The sequence below is a fragment of the Lycium ferocissimum genome, chromosome 10 (assembly GCF_029784015.1).
Source record: "Lycium ferocissimum isolate CSIRO_LF1 chromosome 10, AGI_CSIRO_Lferr_CH_V1, whole genome shotgun sequence".
NCBI lineage: Eukaryota > Viridiplantae > Streptophyta > Magnoliopsida > Solanales > Solanaceae > Lycium > Lycium ferocissimum.
In genome coordinates, this window is record NC_081351.1 from 32,518,450 (window position 1) to 32,537,233 (window position 18,784).

Below are 18,784 nucleotides of genomic sequence, written 5' to 3' on the forward strand. Positions count from 1 at the left end.
GATCATGACTTCCTTCTACTGATTCTTACAATGGATGAAAGGTAAGTATCTTTACTAATTTTCTAGATTTATACCTTTGTCTAATGATTTACTTGCGATCTTGTATGGATTGTGTAAATTATTCCAACAAGTGGTATTAGAGCTCGGTGTAGTTAGATCATTAGACGTGATATAAAAGAATTTATGATCCATGAAAAATATTGCAGTTTAAGTTTTCATGAATTTGTGGATCAAATTTCCAAGCACTGTTTCGATCTTCTCAAAGAATTTTGCACGCTGGTGTATCAAAGCATTATTCTGCCATTTTTTGCCAGTGATTCTTGTACAATTCTTTGCAAATCCTTTTTATAATAATAAAACAAAATAAAAGGGAAGAATAACTTTGATAGGGTGATGCTTCATTTTGCCGGTTGTTGTTGGTCTTCTGCCGATATATGAAGGATGCTAATGATGGCAGAATCCCTTTTTCAATACTAACTCTTTTAATATATTTTTTATTCTCTTGATTAAAATAAAAGGGATAAAGTAAGATTTAAGTAAAGCTTTAATACTTACAATGTTTTGATGTCCAATATTTTGGTTGGGATTATGTTGTTTCCTTCTGTTACCATATTCCATATTATCATTTTTTTTGGAGCAAGTATTAAAGACACTTTCTTCCCGATCTAATTTTTTGTGGCACTTTCTCCTTAACTTTATAGATCGTTTTCTTTTAAAGTTATTTTAAAGGATGATTAGGTTAAGGGGCGTGGCAAAGAGTTAAAAGTGAAAAATACCAAAGTTTACTTGCCGCATTATGTTCTTTTGGTGGAATTTTTGCGCATATCCAGTTCTGCATAGTTGTTTTAAATTTATGCAATGTTAAAGTGTTATTATGGTCAAAGTTATTAATCTTTATTTGACGTTTTCTTTGAGATTAATATTTTAAAAGGCTAACCAAAATAAACTGGAGGACAATTAAGTGTCATAATTTTTTTCCAGATCTAATGAGATTTCAGGAGTTGCTAGTTCACCCTAAGACCATAAAGTATTAAGTTCAGAAGATTTCATATGGATCATGACATTAAAACTTGATGCGTCAATGTCAAGAAATTTTAATCATCAGAGATATATTAACATGCATATCTTTATTTGCATATACATATTTATTGACATACATACATTCATCAATAATACATAAGGCTAATTAGTGAAACTTGATTTAAAATTTGTATAATACGACATGAATTATGCTTTCATATTTTTAGTCGTGATGCTCCTGTGCCAAAATTGTTAACTCTAGGAATTAAGTTTTGGAATGTTCACGGTTCGATTTGGATAGACTTTATCTAAAAGCTAATCAAACTAACTAAATCAATTTATTAAATATAAGAATCAAATAAAATCAAGTAAGTCAAAGACAATAATGTTCATAGAATTAAGCTCACCGATTATTGGAGGACAATAGATAATAAAGCACACACGTATCTATACAATAAATTCTCAAAATATTATGTTATGGAACTTCAGCCAATTATATAGGCAAAATGGAAAAGATTTTTAAAAGATCCTACAATTACAATTTTATTCAACAAGCGATTCTTGTTTGAAGGAATAACACAAAGTTTATTACACATGGAATTGTAGATACAAAATCTTAGTTGATTTGAGATTCTTAAATCTGTATTGCAACAGATTGATGTGGCGGTGCTTGAGAATAAACACTACGGCAATGAAAAGAGAAAAATAAAAAAGTTATCCCTTTTCCAAAACTAATAATTGCCCGATTGGGATTGGGAGGAAGGATTGAGCTAAAATAGTACGAAACTTATTTCCTTATACACTTCAATTTTTTAGTAGTATCAGTATCAATTGGCAACCTTGGTTGTGATTTGTTCGGAAACTGTAATCATCATTTAATACTTTTTCCGCTGTTTGAAAAACTGCAAATAAGAAAAAACTCTTTTTCTGCCCTTAAAAATTTAGGAATTGATAACCGCAGCAGGTCGACATATTCAGAGAGGTAAACATTTTCGTCTATTCTTTATTTGTGCAATCAGGGTCTGTTGGTAGTTGGTTTGCAGATGAGTTATGTATGTATTATATCTTGTATAAGTAATATCACGTTTGGTAGCCGGTTAGGAAGTGAGTTATTTATATATAAAATTAATATGATGTTTGGTTCTAATTTAAGAACTTCGCGTTAGAAAATCATGGTATTATTTATGCAAGGCAAAAGGTGGAAGAACTAATACATGAATAATTAAACGCTGCATAACTAATACATGCATAAAATAATACTAATTCATATATTACTATTTACTAATACCTGCATAACTCAACATACTACCAAAAGAACCCTTATAGTACTTAATTATCGTAGTCATGAGGTTATTTTCTTTTCGATTTGACATTGCATATATGTTTACTGTGCGTTTGAATATTTTTGCGCCTCTTTTCATATTTAAATTGTGAAAGAACAGAAATTGAAGATTTTTTTTTCACCGAATTGGAATTGGAATAGACATTATTGACAAGGTTATCATTAGAGAATATGACTAGGAAGAGAATAAAGTAGCCATCAGATGTCAAGCCACTGAAAATTAAGACGTCGTATCAAATGTTAAACATAGAGTTATTATCACAAAAATATGTGCCAAGGAAGCAAACAAGATTGTCCAATCGAAGCACACTTAGCCCTAATTCTTTAAATGCAATTACAAAAGTTGAACAGTGGTATAGTCTAAATTAATTATATTATCGTACTGTTTTCTTTAAAAAAAATTAAATCATTATTAAAAGGAGATAAAATGTCGCTCGAATCTTTAAAAATTAAATTTCATTGAGCATTTCTTCTATTATAATGTTTACTTTATTAATACTTCATAATTTTCGATGCTTAGATTATAAGAAAGAAACTGAGATGACGGAGTCTAATATATATTATATCGTGTTTGCACTTTGTATTATTTGAAAAATATTTGAAGAAGCGTGATGAAAGAATTTGTGTTGGTTTGTTTTTAGTATTAAGTCACAGAAATAATGAAGTAGTAATTTTCGTAAGATATATCTCCATAGGAGTCCTTCGGCATAAGAAGACAGATGAGATAATTCGTCGTTAATCCTATATCGACGGATTAGCGACGAATCACTAAAACAATTTGTTAGCTACAGTAATTTATCGACGGATTAACGATGAAATACGTAGCTAAGTCTAATTTTTTAATGTAGTATTTGTTGTCAAATGAAGTAGGCGCTTTGGTTACGCACAAAGCGCGTACACTCAAACTAATATATAATATAAAGCTAGGCATAGACAAGGTGGTGTGACACCTCTCTATGGCTAGCGTTCTCATTTATCTTTTTTCTCCTTTTTTGTGCATTTCGTTGATTCATTTTTATACATAATCTAATAAGTAATGGATTAAGAAAAGCTCCATAAAATAAATATTGAAATATACCCACGTGGCAGAAACCAAGCTGTCATAAATCTTTGCAATAAAACTCAATTACTGTTTGTCAAAATCAACCCACGTCAGAGCATTAAAACCCACGTAAGAGCAATATAACATGCCCTTAATGGCAATTAAATTGCTATTGATGAATTACTTAAATTTTGCATATTGCAAGTGCTGTATATATTGTATTCAACAACATACCTTTTTTGGGAATAAAATGTAATTTTGATGCTGATTATCTATCGAGCAACAGAGGGAAACAACGCAAATTTTCTACTCTCTTTCTTTTCTTGTACAACAAATTTTTCTTTCAATTCAAGATGTTGTTTCAATATATTTCAATAAGTTGTGAGAAGTCTGACAAAGACGGTAATTTCTTTTGATTCAAAATAGTTACTCATGATTTTTTTGGAAGTCTACTAACTAATAACCAAAATTTTCCTCCATGGAATCAATTTCACGTCTGAGTTTTTATATAGAAATGGCCTAGTGGGTGTATTTCTTTTTTTATATTTCTATTTTGCATACATTTTTATGTAAGGAGAAACTCCCGAAAAATATTTAAGAACTCTGACTTAGATACGTATATATTAAATATATATTATTAGATAAAAACATTATTATTTATATAAAAAATGATATAATTACATCAAACTTTAACATTTTAAGAAATCAAGAAGATAATTGATTAAGAAATACGTATCAACTTTACAAATATAATCCATTTATAAAAGCTCGACCATTTGTGTGCTATTATGGACAACTTTTAACATGTAATGTTTCTTGACGCATGAAAATTGTCACCAAATTATTGAAAGTGTTTTACATTTCTGATTTAGCTAATTTAAACAAATGATATTATCTATATATTATAAATACCTTTCTATCTATATTATATATATAATAAATTGTTGGTGTTATTGATGGATTCGGTATATTTTGTCGAATATTTCGTGATGCGCGGACAAATTTACTAATATTTTTAATAAATACTGTTCCTAAATTGTCTGTCCATACAACATTTAAGGCAAACATTAGAAGAATTATAAAAAATTTAATCTTATAAAAAAGCCTTTGTTTTGCCTCCTTCTTGGCTAGAAGATTAGCTACCCTTTTCTACTTCCGATAAGTGTGGTTAAAGGTGGACATTCGGTATTTGACTCGATATTTTCAAAGTTTGGTTACGTTTCGGTAATTTGATAATCAGTAATTGAAAGTAGATATCAATTACCAAACTTTCAGAGTTCGCTTCAGGAAATCAACCTTCGGTACAATAATTCTGATAATTACATATTGAAAGAAAAGATATTTTGACAAGATATGTTCATAATTTGTCCAACATTTGACATGTTAGCTTTTAGAGAAATCACATATAGAGGTTAGATCTCCACTCTCAAGCCCTAACATTATGACTTTGACGTTATAGGTCAATAAAGACATCCAAATCACTCGTCAATATGTGGTAAACAATTCATTAGAGGCGGGCAGGCGTTATTCAGTTCGGTATTTCCAAAGTTCGATTTCAGTAATTCGGTAATCGATAATTAAAAGAAGATACCAAATACCGAACTTTCAAAGTTTAATCCGATACGGTAATCAAATTTCAATACGATAAATCTCTCTAAATTGTAATTCGCGAACATTAGAAGAATTATAAAAATTTAATCTTATAAAAAAACTGTTTTGCCTCATTCGGTACCCTTTTCTACGGTGAGTCGGTATTTGCCCCAAATTGTGGTTGAGTGTTGGAGCCAGTGGCAGAGCCATGATTTATAATAAGGGGGTTAAAAAATATAAATAAATAATACACGAAGAAGCCAAGGGGATTCAACATCTACTATATATAAATAAAAAATAATTTTAACCTTGTCTATACAGTATAATTTTTCCCTAAAGGAAATTCAGATAAACCCCCTGACCCCTTACTGCCTCCGCCCCTTTAAGCTCCCAACAATTGCATTAAGTACCTATATTTAAGGGTGTTCATGGGTCGGTTTGGGGTTAAAACCAAAATCAAATCAATCTAGTCGGTTTTTAAAATTATTAAAACCAAACCAAACCAAATATAATACATATCCATCCGTTTGGGACGGTTTTTCGGTTTATAAGAAAACTAACGACATTTATCTCTTTCGTATGTTCCCCCCCCCCCCCCCCCCCCCCACAATTAGGAGAGAATTTTCTATCTTTTTTCAACTTATAATTCGTTATTACCCTTTTATTGTGGTATAGTTTTCTTGGAATATGGAGAGAATGCCTTAGAATTTTTAAGTTTTAATTAAGTGAATAAAGTTTATAAAAAATACAAAAAATAAATCTAGGTAATGTTTCTTTGAATTAGTAAGTTTGAATTCATGGATTTCTTTTTAAAGATGAGCTTAAGGTATAAAGTTCATTAGCCTATTAGAGATAAATAAAATTTTGCTTAAAAAGTATACAAATTATTTAACAGTATTTATAAAAATTAATATATTATATATATATAATTATAAAAATTATGTATAAAATTTGTCGGTTCGATTTGGTTTTTTCTTCGGTTTGCTTTTAGTGAAACCAAATCAAACCAAACCCAACACAAGTAAATATCGGTTTATTTAATCGGTTCGGTTCGATTTTCAATTTGAATCGATTTTTAACCAAACCGTGAACATCCTACCTGTATTCAAGAATCAAGTTGCATCAAATACCTGCTTTCAAGAATCAAGTTGCATCAAGTACCAGCATTATATTCAAGAATCAAACAGGGTAATGGCCATGCATGAATTAATGACCTCAATGGAAAGGACTACACTTCATTATCACATTAGTGGTGGTTGTTTATTCAATTTGTTCTTCTAAATTCTAATTAATTGTTCTTTTATTACTTCTTCGAAGATGATTGGTTGAAAAAAATAATGTGTTAGCACTATTTCAGTGCGTATTTTTTTTTCCTCCAACTTTCAGTGCCTATTATTAAAGTGCTGTTTTTGTATAGTAAAACCCACTTTGAGAAAGAAAAAAAAGATTTCAATTCATTATTGATTGCGTTCAAGATACTCTTATTACTTTAAAGAAAATATGTAACCACAATCCTCCTGCTCCACGCATCTAACTGAGTCCGTGCAATTCGCTGGTTTAAGCATTTTGAAAAGAAAAAAAAAACTACTTTAAACAGTGATGATATGACACAGCTTATTGAATTATTTCTCAAAAAGATACTTTTGGGAAAAGAAAAATGAAAGTGACAAATTTCTTTATCTTTTTTACTTTTGTTTTTTCGCCCGTCTTACCTAATTATTATGCACGAATTGATATCAAGCGCCTATCAGATAAGAGTAGCGTAATAGGAGAAAATTATAATAAAGTACTACTTTTTCTATCTCATTTTATGAGACATATTTTCTTGTTAGTTGTCCCACGAAAGATAACATCTTTTTTTATTAATAATAATTTTTTATTTAACTCATAATAAAATAATTATATTTACACAAGTGTCTAAATTTTATTTTACACAAAATGGGAGAGAGGGAGTAATAAATTCAACTAAACAAAATTTCTTTAGCAATGAAGTGTTAGTACAATTAGAACAATAGTTACTGACTAGAGGAAGAATTTAGGATTTGAAGTTTGTGAGTTCAAGCGCGATATGCAAATGATTTAGTATTGGGAATCGTGAGTTTCGTCAAGCTTCTCATAGAATTACAAAAATGTAACGCCCACTTCCTACAACTCATATGATCGAACCTTTGGGTAGACCTACAATATTTCAAGTTAATATTAATAATAACTTAAAGCTGATTTAACTCTTTATGGACATTTAGTACTATATTTTATAATATATATCAACAAGATATGGACAAAAATTATTGATTTCACATGTACTCGTAACAAACCTTCTAAATTCATCCTTACTACAAAGTCTTAATCACAAATTAGTTAAGTTACATAAATCTTGATTATTCATTTTATTTCATTTAAATTTCTCTCATTTTAATACATAAAATAACTAATCTTAGACTTTCTTTACATTTTCTAAAGAGTTCTAATTAAATCTTTTATAAACCTTTAAAATGAAAAATTGAATAAATATGAAACTTTTCCTTTTGGCTAAGGAATTGGAAAAGCACGTAACGATCAGGCCTTTACGGGGAAACAAAAAATTCAACAAGCTAAATCTCATTGGATAATAATACAAGTAGGCAGTAGCACACGAAAATCCTAAAATCAGCCCGTACAAAAAATTTATATATAACAACCTGGTACCTTGTAAGCGCCACGAGCCCGAACACAAAACCTTAATCTTTCTATATCGGGTCTCCTTCTTAATTCCACCACCGTCAACCACCACCTTAACATACGCCACCTTTTCGCTAACATACGCCACCTTGTTACAATGAGACAATGAGCTCTCCTTTACAATCCCCAGATTCCAAAAACGAAGAAGAATCTTGTCAACTACTTACTGTTCCGTTACCAGAGTCAACATCACCGTTAATTAACGGTAACGTCAATGATGATGATGATGATGAAGAAGAATTCACATACGGATCTGGTGAAAAGATCCACGTCGTTGATTTCGAATCAGACCCAATCGACGGTGTAGATTACAGCACAGTACCACCATTTTCATGGAAAAAACTATGGCAATTTACAGGTCCTGGATTCTTAATGAGTATAGCTTTTTTGGATCCGGGTAACTTAGAAGGAGATCTACAAGCTGGTGCAATTGCGGGTTATTCACTTTTGTGGTTGTTGTTATGGGCTACTGTTATGGGCTTGATGATCCAGTTACTTTCGGCCCGAATTGGGGTTGCAACGGGCCGGCATTTAGCTGAGCTTTGTAGGGAAGAGTATCCTAAATGGGCTGGGCTTTTACTTTGGTTTATGGCTGAGGTGGCTTTGATCGGTGCTGATATTCAAGAAGTTATTGGAAGTGCTATTGCTATTAAGATACTTAGTCGTGGGTTTATTCCTCTTTGGGGTGGTGTTCTTATTACTGCTTCTGATTGGTAAATTTTTGCTTACTTAAGTTGTTTAGCTCAAATTAGCTTTTATTTGGCAGTAGTATTGTTTTATTTGCCTATTGGATGTGGAAAATACAGTATGTTCAGTGCTTATCAACTGGGATCATAGTTTGGTTTTTGCATGTAGTATGTTTCTTCTTCTGATCGTACTGACATGAGAAGAATTGCAACTTATAGGGCTTTTTCGTATAGTTTATATGAAAAATATGAATTTTAATTTTAAAATAATGAGTTGATCTAACCCAACTTAGCTTCAAAGATAGTTAAATTGACCCTCGAGAAGCGAAAAGTGCCACATAAATTGGGACGGAGGGAGTAGCTTCTTTTGTCTGGTGTCCTAAGTACTGCTTCTGATTGGGAAATTTTCGTCTACTTGAGTTGTTTAGCTAAAAAAGATCACTGCTTTAGCTCAAATTAGCATTTATGTGGTAGAAGTATTATTTTGTTTACCAATTGGATGCAAAGAATATAGTTTGTTCAATGCTTATCAACTGGGATCATACTTTGCTTTTGCATGTAGTATGTTTCATCTTCATGTGGGGTTTTAAGTGTCTTTTTGGAGACATGTATGTAATGTATGAGTTGATTTCTCAGATGGCCACTCAACTAATACTAGTTATTATCTCATAAAGTCACTTTCTTTGTCGAAGGGAATTGGAATCGAGAAGAAAGGTTTTTTTTTTTTTTTTTTAATTACATAGGGGGTAGGGGAAGGGGAAATGGGGGAGGGATTACAACGTGGGGATTCGAACCCTCACCAACAAGGTGAAAGTTCAGGTAGCCAACCGACTACCAACTGAGCTACTAGATCCCTACAATTAAGAAAAAAGGTGAAATTGGAATCAAGACGAAAAGTGACTTTCTGAGATATTAGTTGAGTGACCATCTGAGAAATCAACTCTGTAATGTCCCTGTGTGGACCTGAATAGGGTAAACGGATACAAAGGGTTCATGTAGCCGACCCCAAATTATTGGGATCGAGGTGTAGTTGATTGGTTGAATTAGTACCTTTCTAATGGAATTAATCTGCTTTGGTGTTCTGGTTGGCATAACTTACCATCATAAGCCTGAACTTATGCTTGCATATTCCTCGTATTAATTGATCAATCTGTTGACTAGTTTTTCTTCTGTTCTGTTTTGCAAACAGCTTTCTTCTTTTGGTTCTTGAAAACTATGGGATAAGGAAGTTGGAAGCTGTGTTTGCTGTTCTTATTTCGACTATGGCACTATCTTTTGCTTGGATGTTTGGAGATGCCAAACCAAGTGGGCAGGAGCTTCTAGCAGGTGCATTTCTTATTCTGGCATATGTTTAGTTAAATTACACGGAATTATTGTCGGTAGGTGCTGATATGTTTTCTTTTCAAATGCATTTCATCATCTTCACAGGTCTCTTGATTCCCAAACTCAGTTCTAGGACAGTTCGGCAGGCTGTTGGAGTAGTTGGCTGTGTAATAATGCCTCACAATGTATTTTTGCATTCAGCTTTGGTGCAATCCAGGGAGATCGATTTGAAGAAAAAAGGGCAGGTTCAGGAGGCACTGAATTACTATTCAATAGAATCCTCCTTTGCCCTTCTTATCTCGTTTATGATCAATTTGTTTGTTACAACTGTCTTTGCCAAGGGATTTTATGGCAGTCAGCAAGCTAGTAGTTTAGGCCTTGTAAACGCAGGGCAGTTTCTTCAGGACAAGTATGGTGGGGGACTGTTCCCAATTCTCTATATTTGGGGTATTGGATTATTGGCAGCTGGGCAGAGTAGTACGATAACTGGTACTTATGCTGGACAATTTATCATGGGAGGTTTTCTAGATCTACGCTTGAAGAAATGGCTTAGGGCGCTGATTACTCGAAGTTGTGCCATTGTACCAACAATCGTTGTCGCTCTGATTTTTAATAGATCGGAATCATCGCTCGACGTTTTGAATGAGTGGCTTAATGTGCTTCAGTCTATACAGATCCCTTTTGCGCTTATTCCCCTTCTGACATTAGTGTCCAAGGAGGATTTAATGGGTACTTTCAAAATTGGGCCTACTCTTGAGGTAAGTTGACCTTCCCCGTTATCTGTGGTTTTCAGTTTCATGTCTTTTTACTTTTTAAAGAGTAGATATGAAGCAGTCTCAAGCATGGTCAGTTCCTTTATTTGTCTATGTTTTTTTTCCGAACAACTATGCTTTTAAAATTCAGATCATCTTAATTATTTTGGTGGCTAGCAGTTTTATGTGAGTTTGATATCAGACAGTGTAGAATTTTGAAATGTTTACGGAGGACGGAAAAGAATCAAAACTATAAAACTAGCAAATACAATCCAGTTTGTGATTAACACCATGAGTGTGTCATTTAGATATGCGTAAGCTGTTTGTTTGGTTATAAGTGCATAAATAGTTACCGATCAAGTCGTATTCTTGTGTTTCAGTACACAACTATACATATACTTACTAGATATTTGAATGATCTTACTTCTTTTGAGCTAGTAGCCTTTTGCTATGATACGTGGATCCTTCAATTGCCTTGATGTAGCGTGTATCTAATGGGTGTGACATGGTGTAAATATTTCTTTGCAAAATTTTCTGAATATAATGGAAGATTAGCAATACCTGCATGTGTCCTTACTAGATATCGGATATGTATCCACATCCTAGTGCATATATTATAGGTCTTATGCGTGTTTGATATCCAAATGTAAAACTTTGAAAATTCAACAATATATATATACGCTTTAATTTTCATTTGTTTTGACAATGGTGGTCTCTGAGTCAGAGTTCACCTTGATTAATCTAGCTAGCATTGCTACCTCCCACCAGCACAATACAGGTTATTAACTTTGTCGATCAAAGCTTAGACAGACGCGAGTAAAAATAACTAACTTCTTATGTCTTAACAATATATGTATATATATCTAAATCTATTGATAATGGACAATCTCTGTAATGATTTTACAATACACTCCATTCCTTAAAGAACATCTTTTATTTATTTTGTGGTTGTACCCAGCTTGACACATTTATGACTAAGACAAACTACATAAAATGTACAGTCCTTTCAGAGTTCTCTGGCTTATAGGGAGTATGTTATATTTCAGACTAAGTTACCCTTATTGCATGTGTGAAGCCATCATCAATTCGTTAGTGTTTCAGCTTTTGTATCCTCAATTTTGGACTGTCTTATGTGGGGTGCATTCTTTATGCAAATCTTATTTTGAACTGCCCATTCATTATTACTGTAGAGAGTTGCCTGGACTGTTGCTGCACTCGTGATGGTGATAAACGGCTATCTTTTGCTGGACTTCTTTATCGCTGAGGTCAATGGGCTGCTCTTTGCTTTTCTGGTCTGTGCTGGGACTGCAGGTTATGTTGCCTTCATTTTATACCTTATTTCACGTGGGTGTGGCAATGTCGCCAATTGGTTCAACCTACTTCGCACAAAAGGATATAGCTATGCTGGTCAATGAGACTTCAAAGATAATAGATTCCGTCAAATCCAAATGTCGTAAATAGTAAATCACTACATGGCAGAGAGGCCAGGGCTTGGGAAGTTTGGTTACTGAAGCATTCTTTCATCTGAAGAGATCCAATTTCTTTGTGTCCCAACTGTCATAATAGATTCCTTCTCAAAAAAAAAAAAAAAAACTGTCATAATAGATGTCCAGAAATTGTCAGCATTTGCTTTTAGCTGTAGGTTCCCCAGAAGAAATAATGGAGCAAACTATCCAGGATATTGACAATCAGTTATAGATGATGAAGAAAGTATATAGTCCGCCGGATGAAAATACTTGTTCATTGCAGGCGCATACAGTCCACAATGTTGTATTTATCGAATAGATGCAGAAGAACTTGAAAGCCATTGATTTTTTGTAAGAGAATTTTCTGTTGTGCAGTAATGTAAGTGTTGGTTCAGCTGATTAGAATTGACTTGCATCAATACAAGAGAAGTGTTTGGATCTTTTCTTGTGATAGACTTTTGATGTTTTTACTCCATCTTTAGCTTTTCTTTTTCCTCTGTTTCATTTTGTGCTTTATTTTGATGATCTTAAGCACTATCAATTCTTCTGCAAGAAATGCAAGTCCCACATCCCCTGGCCTGAACGAAAGACTCGAGGCTAATTATCTATTAAAACCGTTGAAATTTATCCCAAAGTTCCAAATCTATATTCTAATCAGAGATTTCTAATGAGCAAACTATACGGACCGACCATAGAACCCTGTTCAATAAGTGGAACGCATTAGCTGTCCGCTCTCAGGTTGGGCAGTCAGGGTCGGAGAAGGGCAATATATAACAACTCCATTTTTGTTTTCGAACATCTTGATAGTTACAATGAAAGCATGAAAGGCTTCTCAAAACTATTAGTCATTTGAATATTATAACACAACATTCTACAAAATAAATAAAAAATGATTTTTTTAATATTTGAAATCGTTGGAATGTACTATGTATAACAAGTTGAAATTTTAGGACAACTATGCGTAATTCTCAAAGTATTTTATATTGTGATTATTTTAATTAATTTTGTTGTGGACTTGTGGTCGCTATTATTTGAAACCAAAAAGCACATGCATGTTAGCTTATACATCAGGATGCAGAAAATGGCACTTCACAGTCGCACTATATTTCTCGTTCGAAAGACTCAAAAGTCATGTAAGTTGACCAAGGTAATGGAGCAGAATTTTCCAATTTTTCTTTCTCAAAATAATTTGAAACAAAGGGAATTAAATATTTTGAAACCACGAGATAACACATGCTTTTGATGATGGACAGATCAAAATATTCCTCGGCGCTTTATATCGTAAAAGAAAAAAAGCAAAATTGAACAGATGCATATGGTCCCCCAACCTTAATCACCGACGCTGATGGATCCTGACAATGTGAAAAATGTTAATTTATTGACCACAAGATCTAGGTCTCTTTGTCATATTCGAGCAAAAAACTTAGCTATGACTTGTAAGGAAAACGCGTAGAACTAAGTAAAAAACTATGGTGAATTCTCCAACATCAGAGCATAATGGCATACTTGGAATTAACAAACATGAAACCAAAGATCAAGAATCCAATTATCTTTTATCTGACGATGACAATGACGATGAGGCTAAGGATAAAATCTTGGCCATTGAAATCGAGAAAGCGGACACCGGTGATGTTCCAGGGGTGGTCCCACCATTTTCCTGGAGGAAGCTATGGGAGTTTACAGGGCCAGGTTTTTTAATGAGCGTTGCATTTCTCGATCCAGGTAATTTGGAGGGTGATTTGCAGGCCGGAGCCATTGCCGGGTACTCACTGTTATGGTTGCTTATGTGGTCCACTTTTATGGGCTTGCTCATTCAGCTCTTGTCCTTGAGATTGGGTGTTGCTACGGGCAGGCACTTGGCTGAGATCTGCCGGGAGGAATATCCTAACTGGGCTAGGATTTTGCTTTGGTTAATGGCGGAGGTGGCCTTGATTGGAGCTGATATTCAGGAAGTTATCGGAAGTGCTATTGCTATTAAGATACTTAGTCGTGGGGTTATCCCTCTTTGGGGTGGTGTCCTCATTACTGCTTCAGATTGGTGAGCTTTCCTTTTACTTTGGTTTCTTTTCATGTGTTAGTAGTCTCACGTCTTAGACTGCTGGCTGCTTCATTTCTGATGACGCTTTCTCTATCTTAGCGCTCCGCGCCCCATGTATAGTACGGGCTACTTTGGTTGTGTGGCTTTCTCTTATAGGGTGACTTGACTCAACGATTAGAGTATCACTTTCATACGGCAAGAGTCATTGCCTCATTGGTCCGAGTAGATATAAATGATAATTTCTCTTAAATGGTCTTTGCCAATCCTTACTTTTTGAGTAGCTGGGGTTGAGAGCCAAGCCAGCTAGGCCCACCATTTTCTTGTTTCATCGATGTTAGGGCACCATGTTATCTTGTTCATGCTCTAGTTGTCAGGTCTAGGCATGCAGTGGTCTTATCTTCCCACATTTGTGGGTGGGATGACAATTTGTGTCCTTTAATGGTTTTGAACAATCCTCACTGCTTGAGCTAGCTTTTAGGGTTAGAGTTAGGTCCAAGGCCTATTTTTTTTGTCATCATGTTACCCTTCTTTTCGTTTTTTTGATTTTATTATAAAGATCACGTATGATTCAATTTGAGTACACCTCGAATTATTTCATCCAATACACTGCTACCTCCCAAGGCTTTGACATAATAGAAGAAATCATATAGTTTTTTGTCTGTGCTAGGATTTAGCCCATGCTCTCACTAGTTTTCGCCCTTATCATTGACCATTAGACAATAGTCTTCGACATTGTTTCCCCTTTTGTTTTGTTATTCAATCCACTGAAATTGAAAACATCTTAGCTTTTAATGTCATTTAGTAACTCTATACTAAAATGTTCATGGAGCCTATAGATTGGTCGGTGCTGACAGATTATTTTGTTTGAATAACAGCTTCATCTTCTTATTCCTGGAAAATTATGGGGTTAGGAAACTAGAAGCATTTTTCGCCGTTCTAATTTCCACTATGGCATTATCATTTGCCTGGATGTTTGCTGATACTAGGCCTAGTAGCAAGGAACTCATAATAGGTCAGAACCTTGTTTTCACATGTGCATTTCACATGGCATTATCAATTCGTACATTAAATTCCTTAGCTTGAACGTTTTTCAGGTCTTTTGCTACCTAGACTTAGCTCAAAGACAATTCAGAAAGCTGTTGGAGTTGTCGGCTGTGTTATAACTCCTCACAATGTATTTTTGTACTCTGCTTTGGTGCAGTCAAGGAAAATTGATCCCAAAAAGAAAGAAAAAGTGCAAGAGGCACTGAACTACTATACAGTCGAGTCTTCGTTTGCTGTTTTTGTTTCGTTCTCTATCAATTTGATGGTAACAGCTGTGTTCGCTAAGGGATTTTATGGAACTCCACGAGCTGATACTATAGGTCTAGTAAATGCAGGACAATATCTTCAAGAAAGGTACGGTGGAGGGTTATTCCCAATACTCTACATATGGGGCATAGGCCTTTTGGCAGCCGGTCAAAGTAGCACGATGACAGGTACTTATGCTGGGCAGTTTATAATGGGAGGTTTTCTGAATCTGCAGATGAAGAAATGGATAAGGTCAGTGATTACAAGGAGTTGTGCCATTGTGCCAACCATAATTGTGGCCATCTATTTCAACAGATCGGAAGATTCACTGGATGTTCTGAACGAATGGTTGAATGTGCTTCAAGGGATGCAGATCCCATTTGCTATCATCCCTCTTATAACATTAGTGTCAAATGAGCAGATCATGGGAGTCTTCAAGATTGGGAAGCTTATGGAGGTCAGGCCTCTCCCATACTGATTTATAACAGAATTTGCCTGTTAACGCCCTTTCAGCACGATGATAATCCTTTCTAGCCACCAAATTGTAACATGTTTATCTTGCATATAATTACCTGGCATTATCAATAGTTGCTTATTAGCAATGAGTAAAATTGGCTTCATCCTATACATCAGTACAGATCAGGGATCCTTGATCTCTCTTTTTTGCTGATTCAACTCTCTTTGTCCAAACTTTAACAACTTCACAGGATAACAAGAACAAATATTATCTCTTCGATGTCATGGGGGAAGAATGTAATTCTTTTATGCTTATGCTTCCATCATTATAGTTTCCTCACATTTAGGCTGTTTCGCAGTATTCTTTTAGAAGGTAAAAATAAACTTAATTCCATTTTGCATGATTAAAATGCCACAATTCTGTACTCCCCTTAAATAGGTCAACTAGAAGCACAAATGAGAAAAGTGGAGTACAATCTCAACTGTTATTACATTTAGTGAACTGGAACGTCTGCAATCTGATAAAACTACATTCTAGAAAATTAATTTAGAATGTAAAGAAGACTAGCCATGATAGCTGGAGAACTTCCATTCAAAGTTTAGCTACTTTGATAAGGCATTGGCGATTCCCTAAACATGTAGATTATGTCTGCTGGTTTTTCTTTGAGAGCTTCTACGTAGAGAACTTCCTCCAGATGAAGTCGGATATTCCTTGTTTATTATCAGAGAATCAGCGCTCTCCTTCATAAATGTGTTGCTCACTTCTGTGTATGAGCTCCCTTTTTGGGCGCATTTTCAGTAGAAGTTAGTCTTACCTAAAGAAAAGTGATTTGCTTTCTGAGTGCCAAAGGTTATAGAATATTGTTTATCTCATACTTATAGAATATTGTTTATCTCATACTTCAATTCTTGATTGCAGAGAACTGTGTGGACAGTAGCTGCCCTGGTAATAATGATCAATGGATATGTCATGTTGAGCTTCTTCCTTTCTGAAGTTAATGGCCTGCTGTTTGGTTTTGTGGTTTGCATGGTAGCTTCAGCATACGTGGTTTTTCTTGTTTATCTCATTTCCCGGCGTCACAACCAGGCAGAGTTGAATGGCTTTACTCACCTTACAAATTGAGCTGACAGCTTGATGAAAATTTTGAAATATTAGGAAATGACAGAGCAGGAGAATACATTTGTAAAGGAGAGTTCTTGATTGTGATAACAGCCCTTAGGAGTGCAGAAGCTAGAATTGAATTTTTTTGCATTTTGGCACTAGAGAGAGCTATGACAAAAGCTGAATGAGACGTGTATCACAGGTAGATAATCTCTCCCACGTTGACTTCACCACCAGTGGCGAAGGCAGAATTTTCACCAAGGAGGCTCATCCTCTATTATATATACATACAAAATTCATCTTATACATATAATGTTGATTATCCGGAAAAGGGATCGGGAAGAACCCTTTCCCCCCTTCAAGCTCCTCCCCTTCTAACACTGTTGTTCCCTCCATTCCAAGAATGATAATTTTGGAAGGAGCTTCAAGGAACAAATGTCATATGAAAATATATGTCTTGTTTTCAGCTTTTATCATCATCATGTAATTCTCATATATCAAATGTAGATATTGATCTATCCTTTTGTCATGGATAAGGTAAAATATTTTGCTAATTAACTTCCTGCTCTCTCTAGTCTTTCAATTTCATTCCACCTCTTCCTCTGCTGTGCATTATGTTATCAAGTCTCCTCTCTTACAACATGTCCTTGAAATTTATGACTTGTTTGGCCATATTGATGAACAAAAAGGGTGATAATACAGCACAAAAAAATAAATTGCAACTCCTTCAATCTGATGACCAATGATTTCTGTTGTCATTTTATATCTGTGAATCGCACATTAACTATTCATTGGGATCCTTTGCTGCTGATTGGACAATACGTGTGTGAGAGAACAATTTTATATTGCCAATTTGCAAAGGTAATGATGATAGTCATTTATAGGGGTTGAAAAGTTCATTAATCGGCTAAAACATTAGAATATAAATATATCTAAAAAATATAGTATATAATTTGATACCTTTATGACCAAAATCATTATCATCATTCAATCAACCTTTTATAGCATTTGATGATTTTACACTGCGTAAAAATCCCAAGGTAAGGTACTGTGCTTGATTAATTTTCTCAACATAAAAGGTTTAGTTTTTTCTTTTTTGTTACCCCTTCGATAGCTATGTGTAGTACATTATTGAGAAAAAAAATATGAGTTCTATATAAAATATTGACGTTTCGAGTCTTCACAACGATTTCTCTCTTCCACTGTTAGATTACATGAAATATATTATAGGTAACTTATATTGCATAACTGGTATGTAACCTTTGGCGAAATACATCTACGGCTCTTAAAATTATCATTATATATCATCCTCTCTTACAACATGTCCTTGAAATTTATGACTTGTTTGGCCATATTGATGAACAAAAAGGGTGATAATACATTGCAACTCCTTCAATCTGATGGATCTTCTGTTGTCAAATCTGTGAATCGCACATTAACTATTCATTGGGATCCTTTGCTGCTGATTGGACAATACTGAGAGAACAATTTTCTTTGCCAATTTGCAAAGGTAATGATGTTATACAAAAGTTCATTAATCGGCTAAGAAGATGTATCTTAGTATATAATTTGATACCTTTATGACCAAAATCATTATCATCATTCAATCAACCATAGCATTTGATGATTTTACACTGCGAGGTACTGTGCTTGCTAAAAGGTTTAGCTCTTTTTTGTTACCCCTTCGTAGCTATGTGTAGTTGAGATGAGTTCAATTTCTCTCTTCCACTGTTAGATTACATGAAATATATTATAGGTAACTTCTAATAGCAAACTGGTATGTAACCTTTGGCGAAATACATCTACGGCTCTTAAAATTATCATTATATAATTATTGTGAAGTATTACACACTTTCGGCTTAAACTTTGACATATTTTAAGTTACTCCTTAAAATATGATCAAAAATTTGAGGTTTTACGGGTAATTGAGACTGATATGTGTATAATTAAAGAAGGTGA

At 34.1% G+C, this 18,784-nt stretch overlaps 2 protein-coding genes across 2 annotated transcripts; both read left to right on the forward strand.

Moving 5' to 3' along the window:
- The first annotated feature begins 7,628 nt into the window (after positions 1 to 7,628).
- Positions 7,629 to 12,379, forward strand: LOC132033443 (metal transporter Nramp3.2-like). The gene is made up of 4 exons (XM_059423420.1): positions 7,629 to 8,425; positions 9,588 to 9,724; positions 9,827 to 10,479; positions 11,664 to 12,379. Exons 1-4 carry the CDS (start codon positions 7,818 to 7,820, stop codon positions 11,886 to 11,888), a joined length of 1,623 nt encoding a protein of 540 aa, XP_059279403.1. The 5' UTR covers positions 7,629 to 7,817; the 3' UTR covers positions 11,889 to 12,379.
- A 769-nt stretch (positions 12,380 to 13,148) lies between these two features.
- On the forward strand, positions 13,149 to 17,435 carry LOC132033444 (metal transporter Nramp2-like). Its single transcript, XM_059423421.1, has 4 exons — positions 13,149 to 13,977; positions 14,853 to 14,989; positions 15,072 to 15,724; positions 16,643 to 17,435. The coding sequence occupies exons 1-4, from the start codon at positions 13,409 to 13,411 to the stop codon at positions 16,844 to 16,846; spliced, it is 1,563 nt and encodes a 520-aa protein (XP_059279404.1). The 5' UTR covers positions 13,149 to 13,408; the 3' UTR covers positions 16,847 to 17,435.
- Positions 17,436 to 18,784: the final 1,349 nt, after the last annotated feature.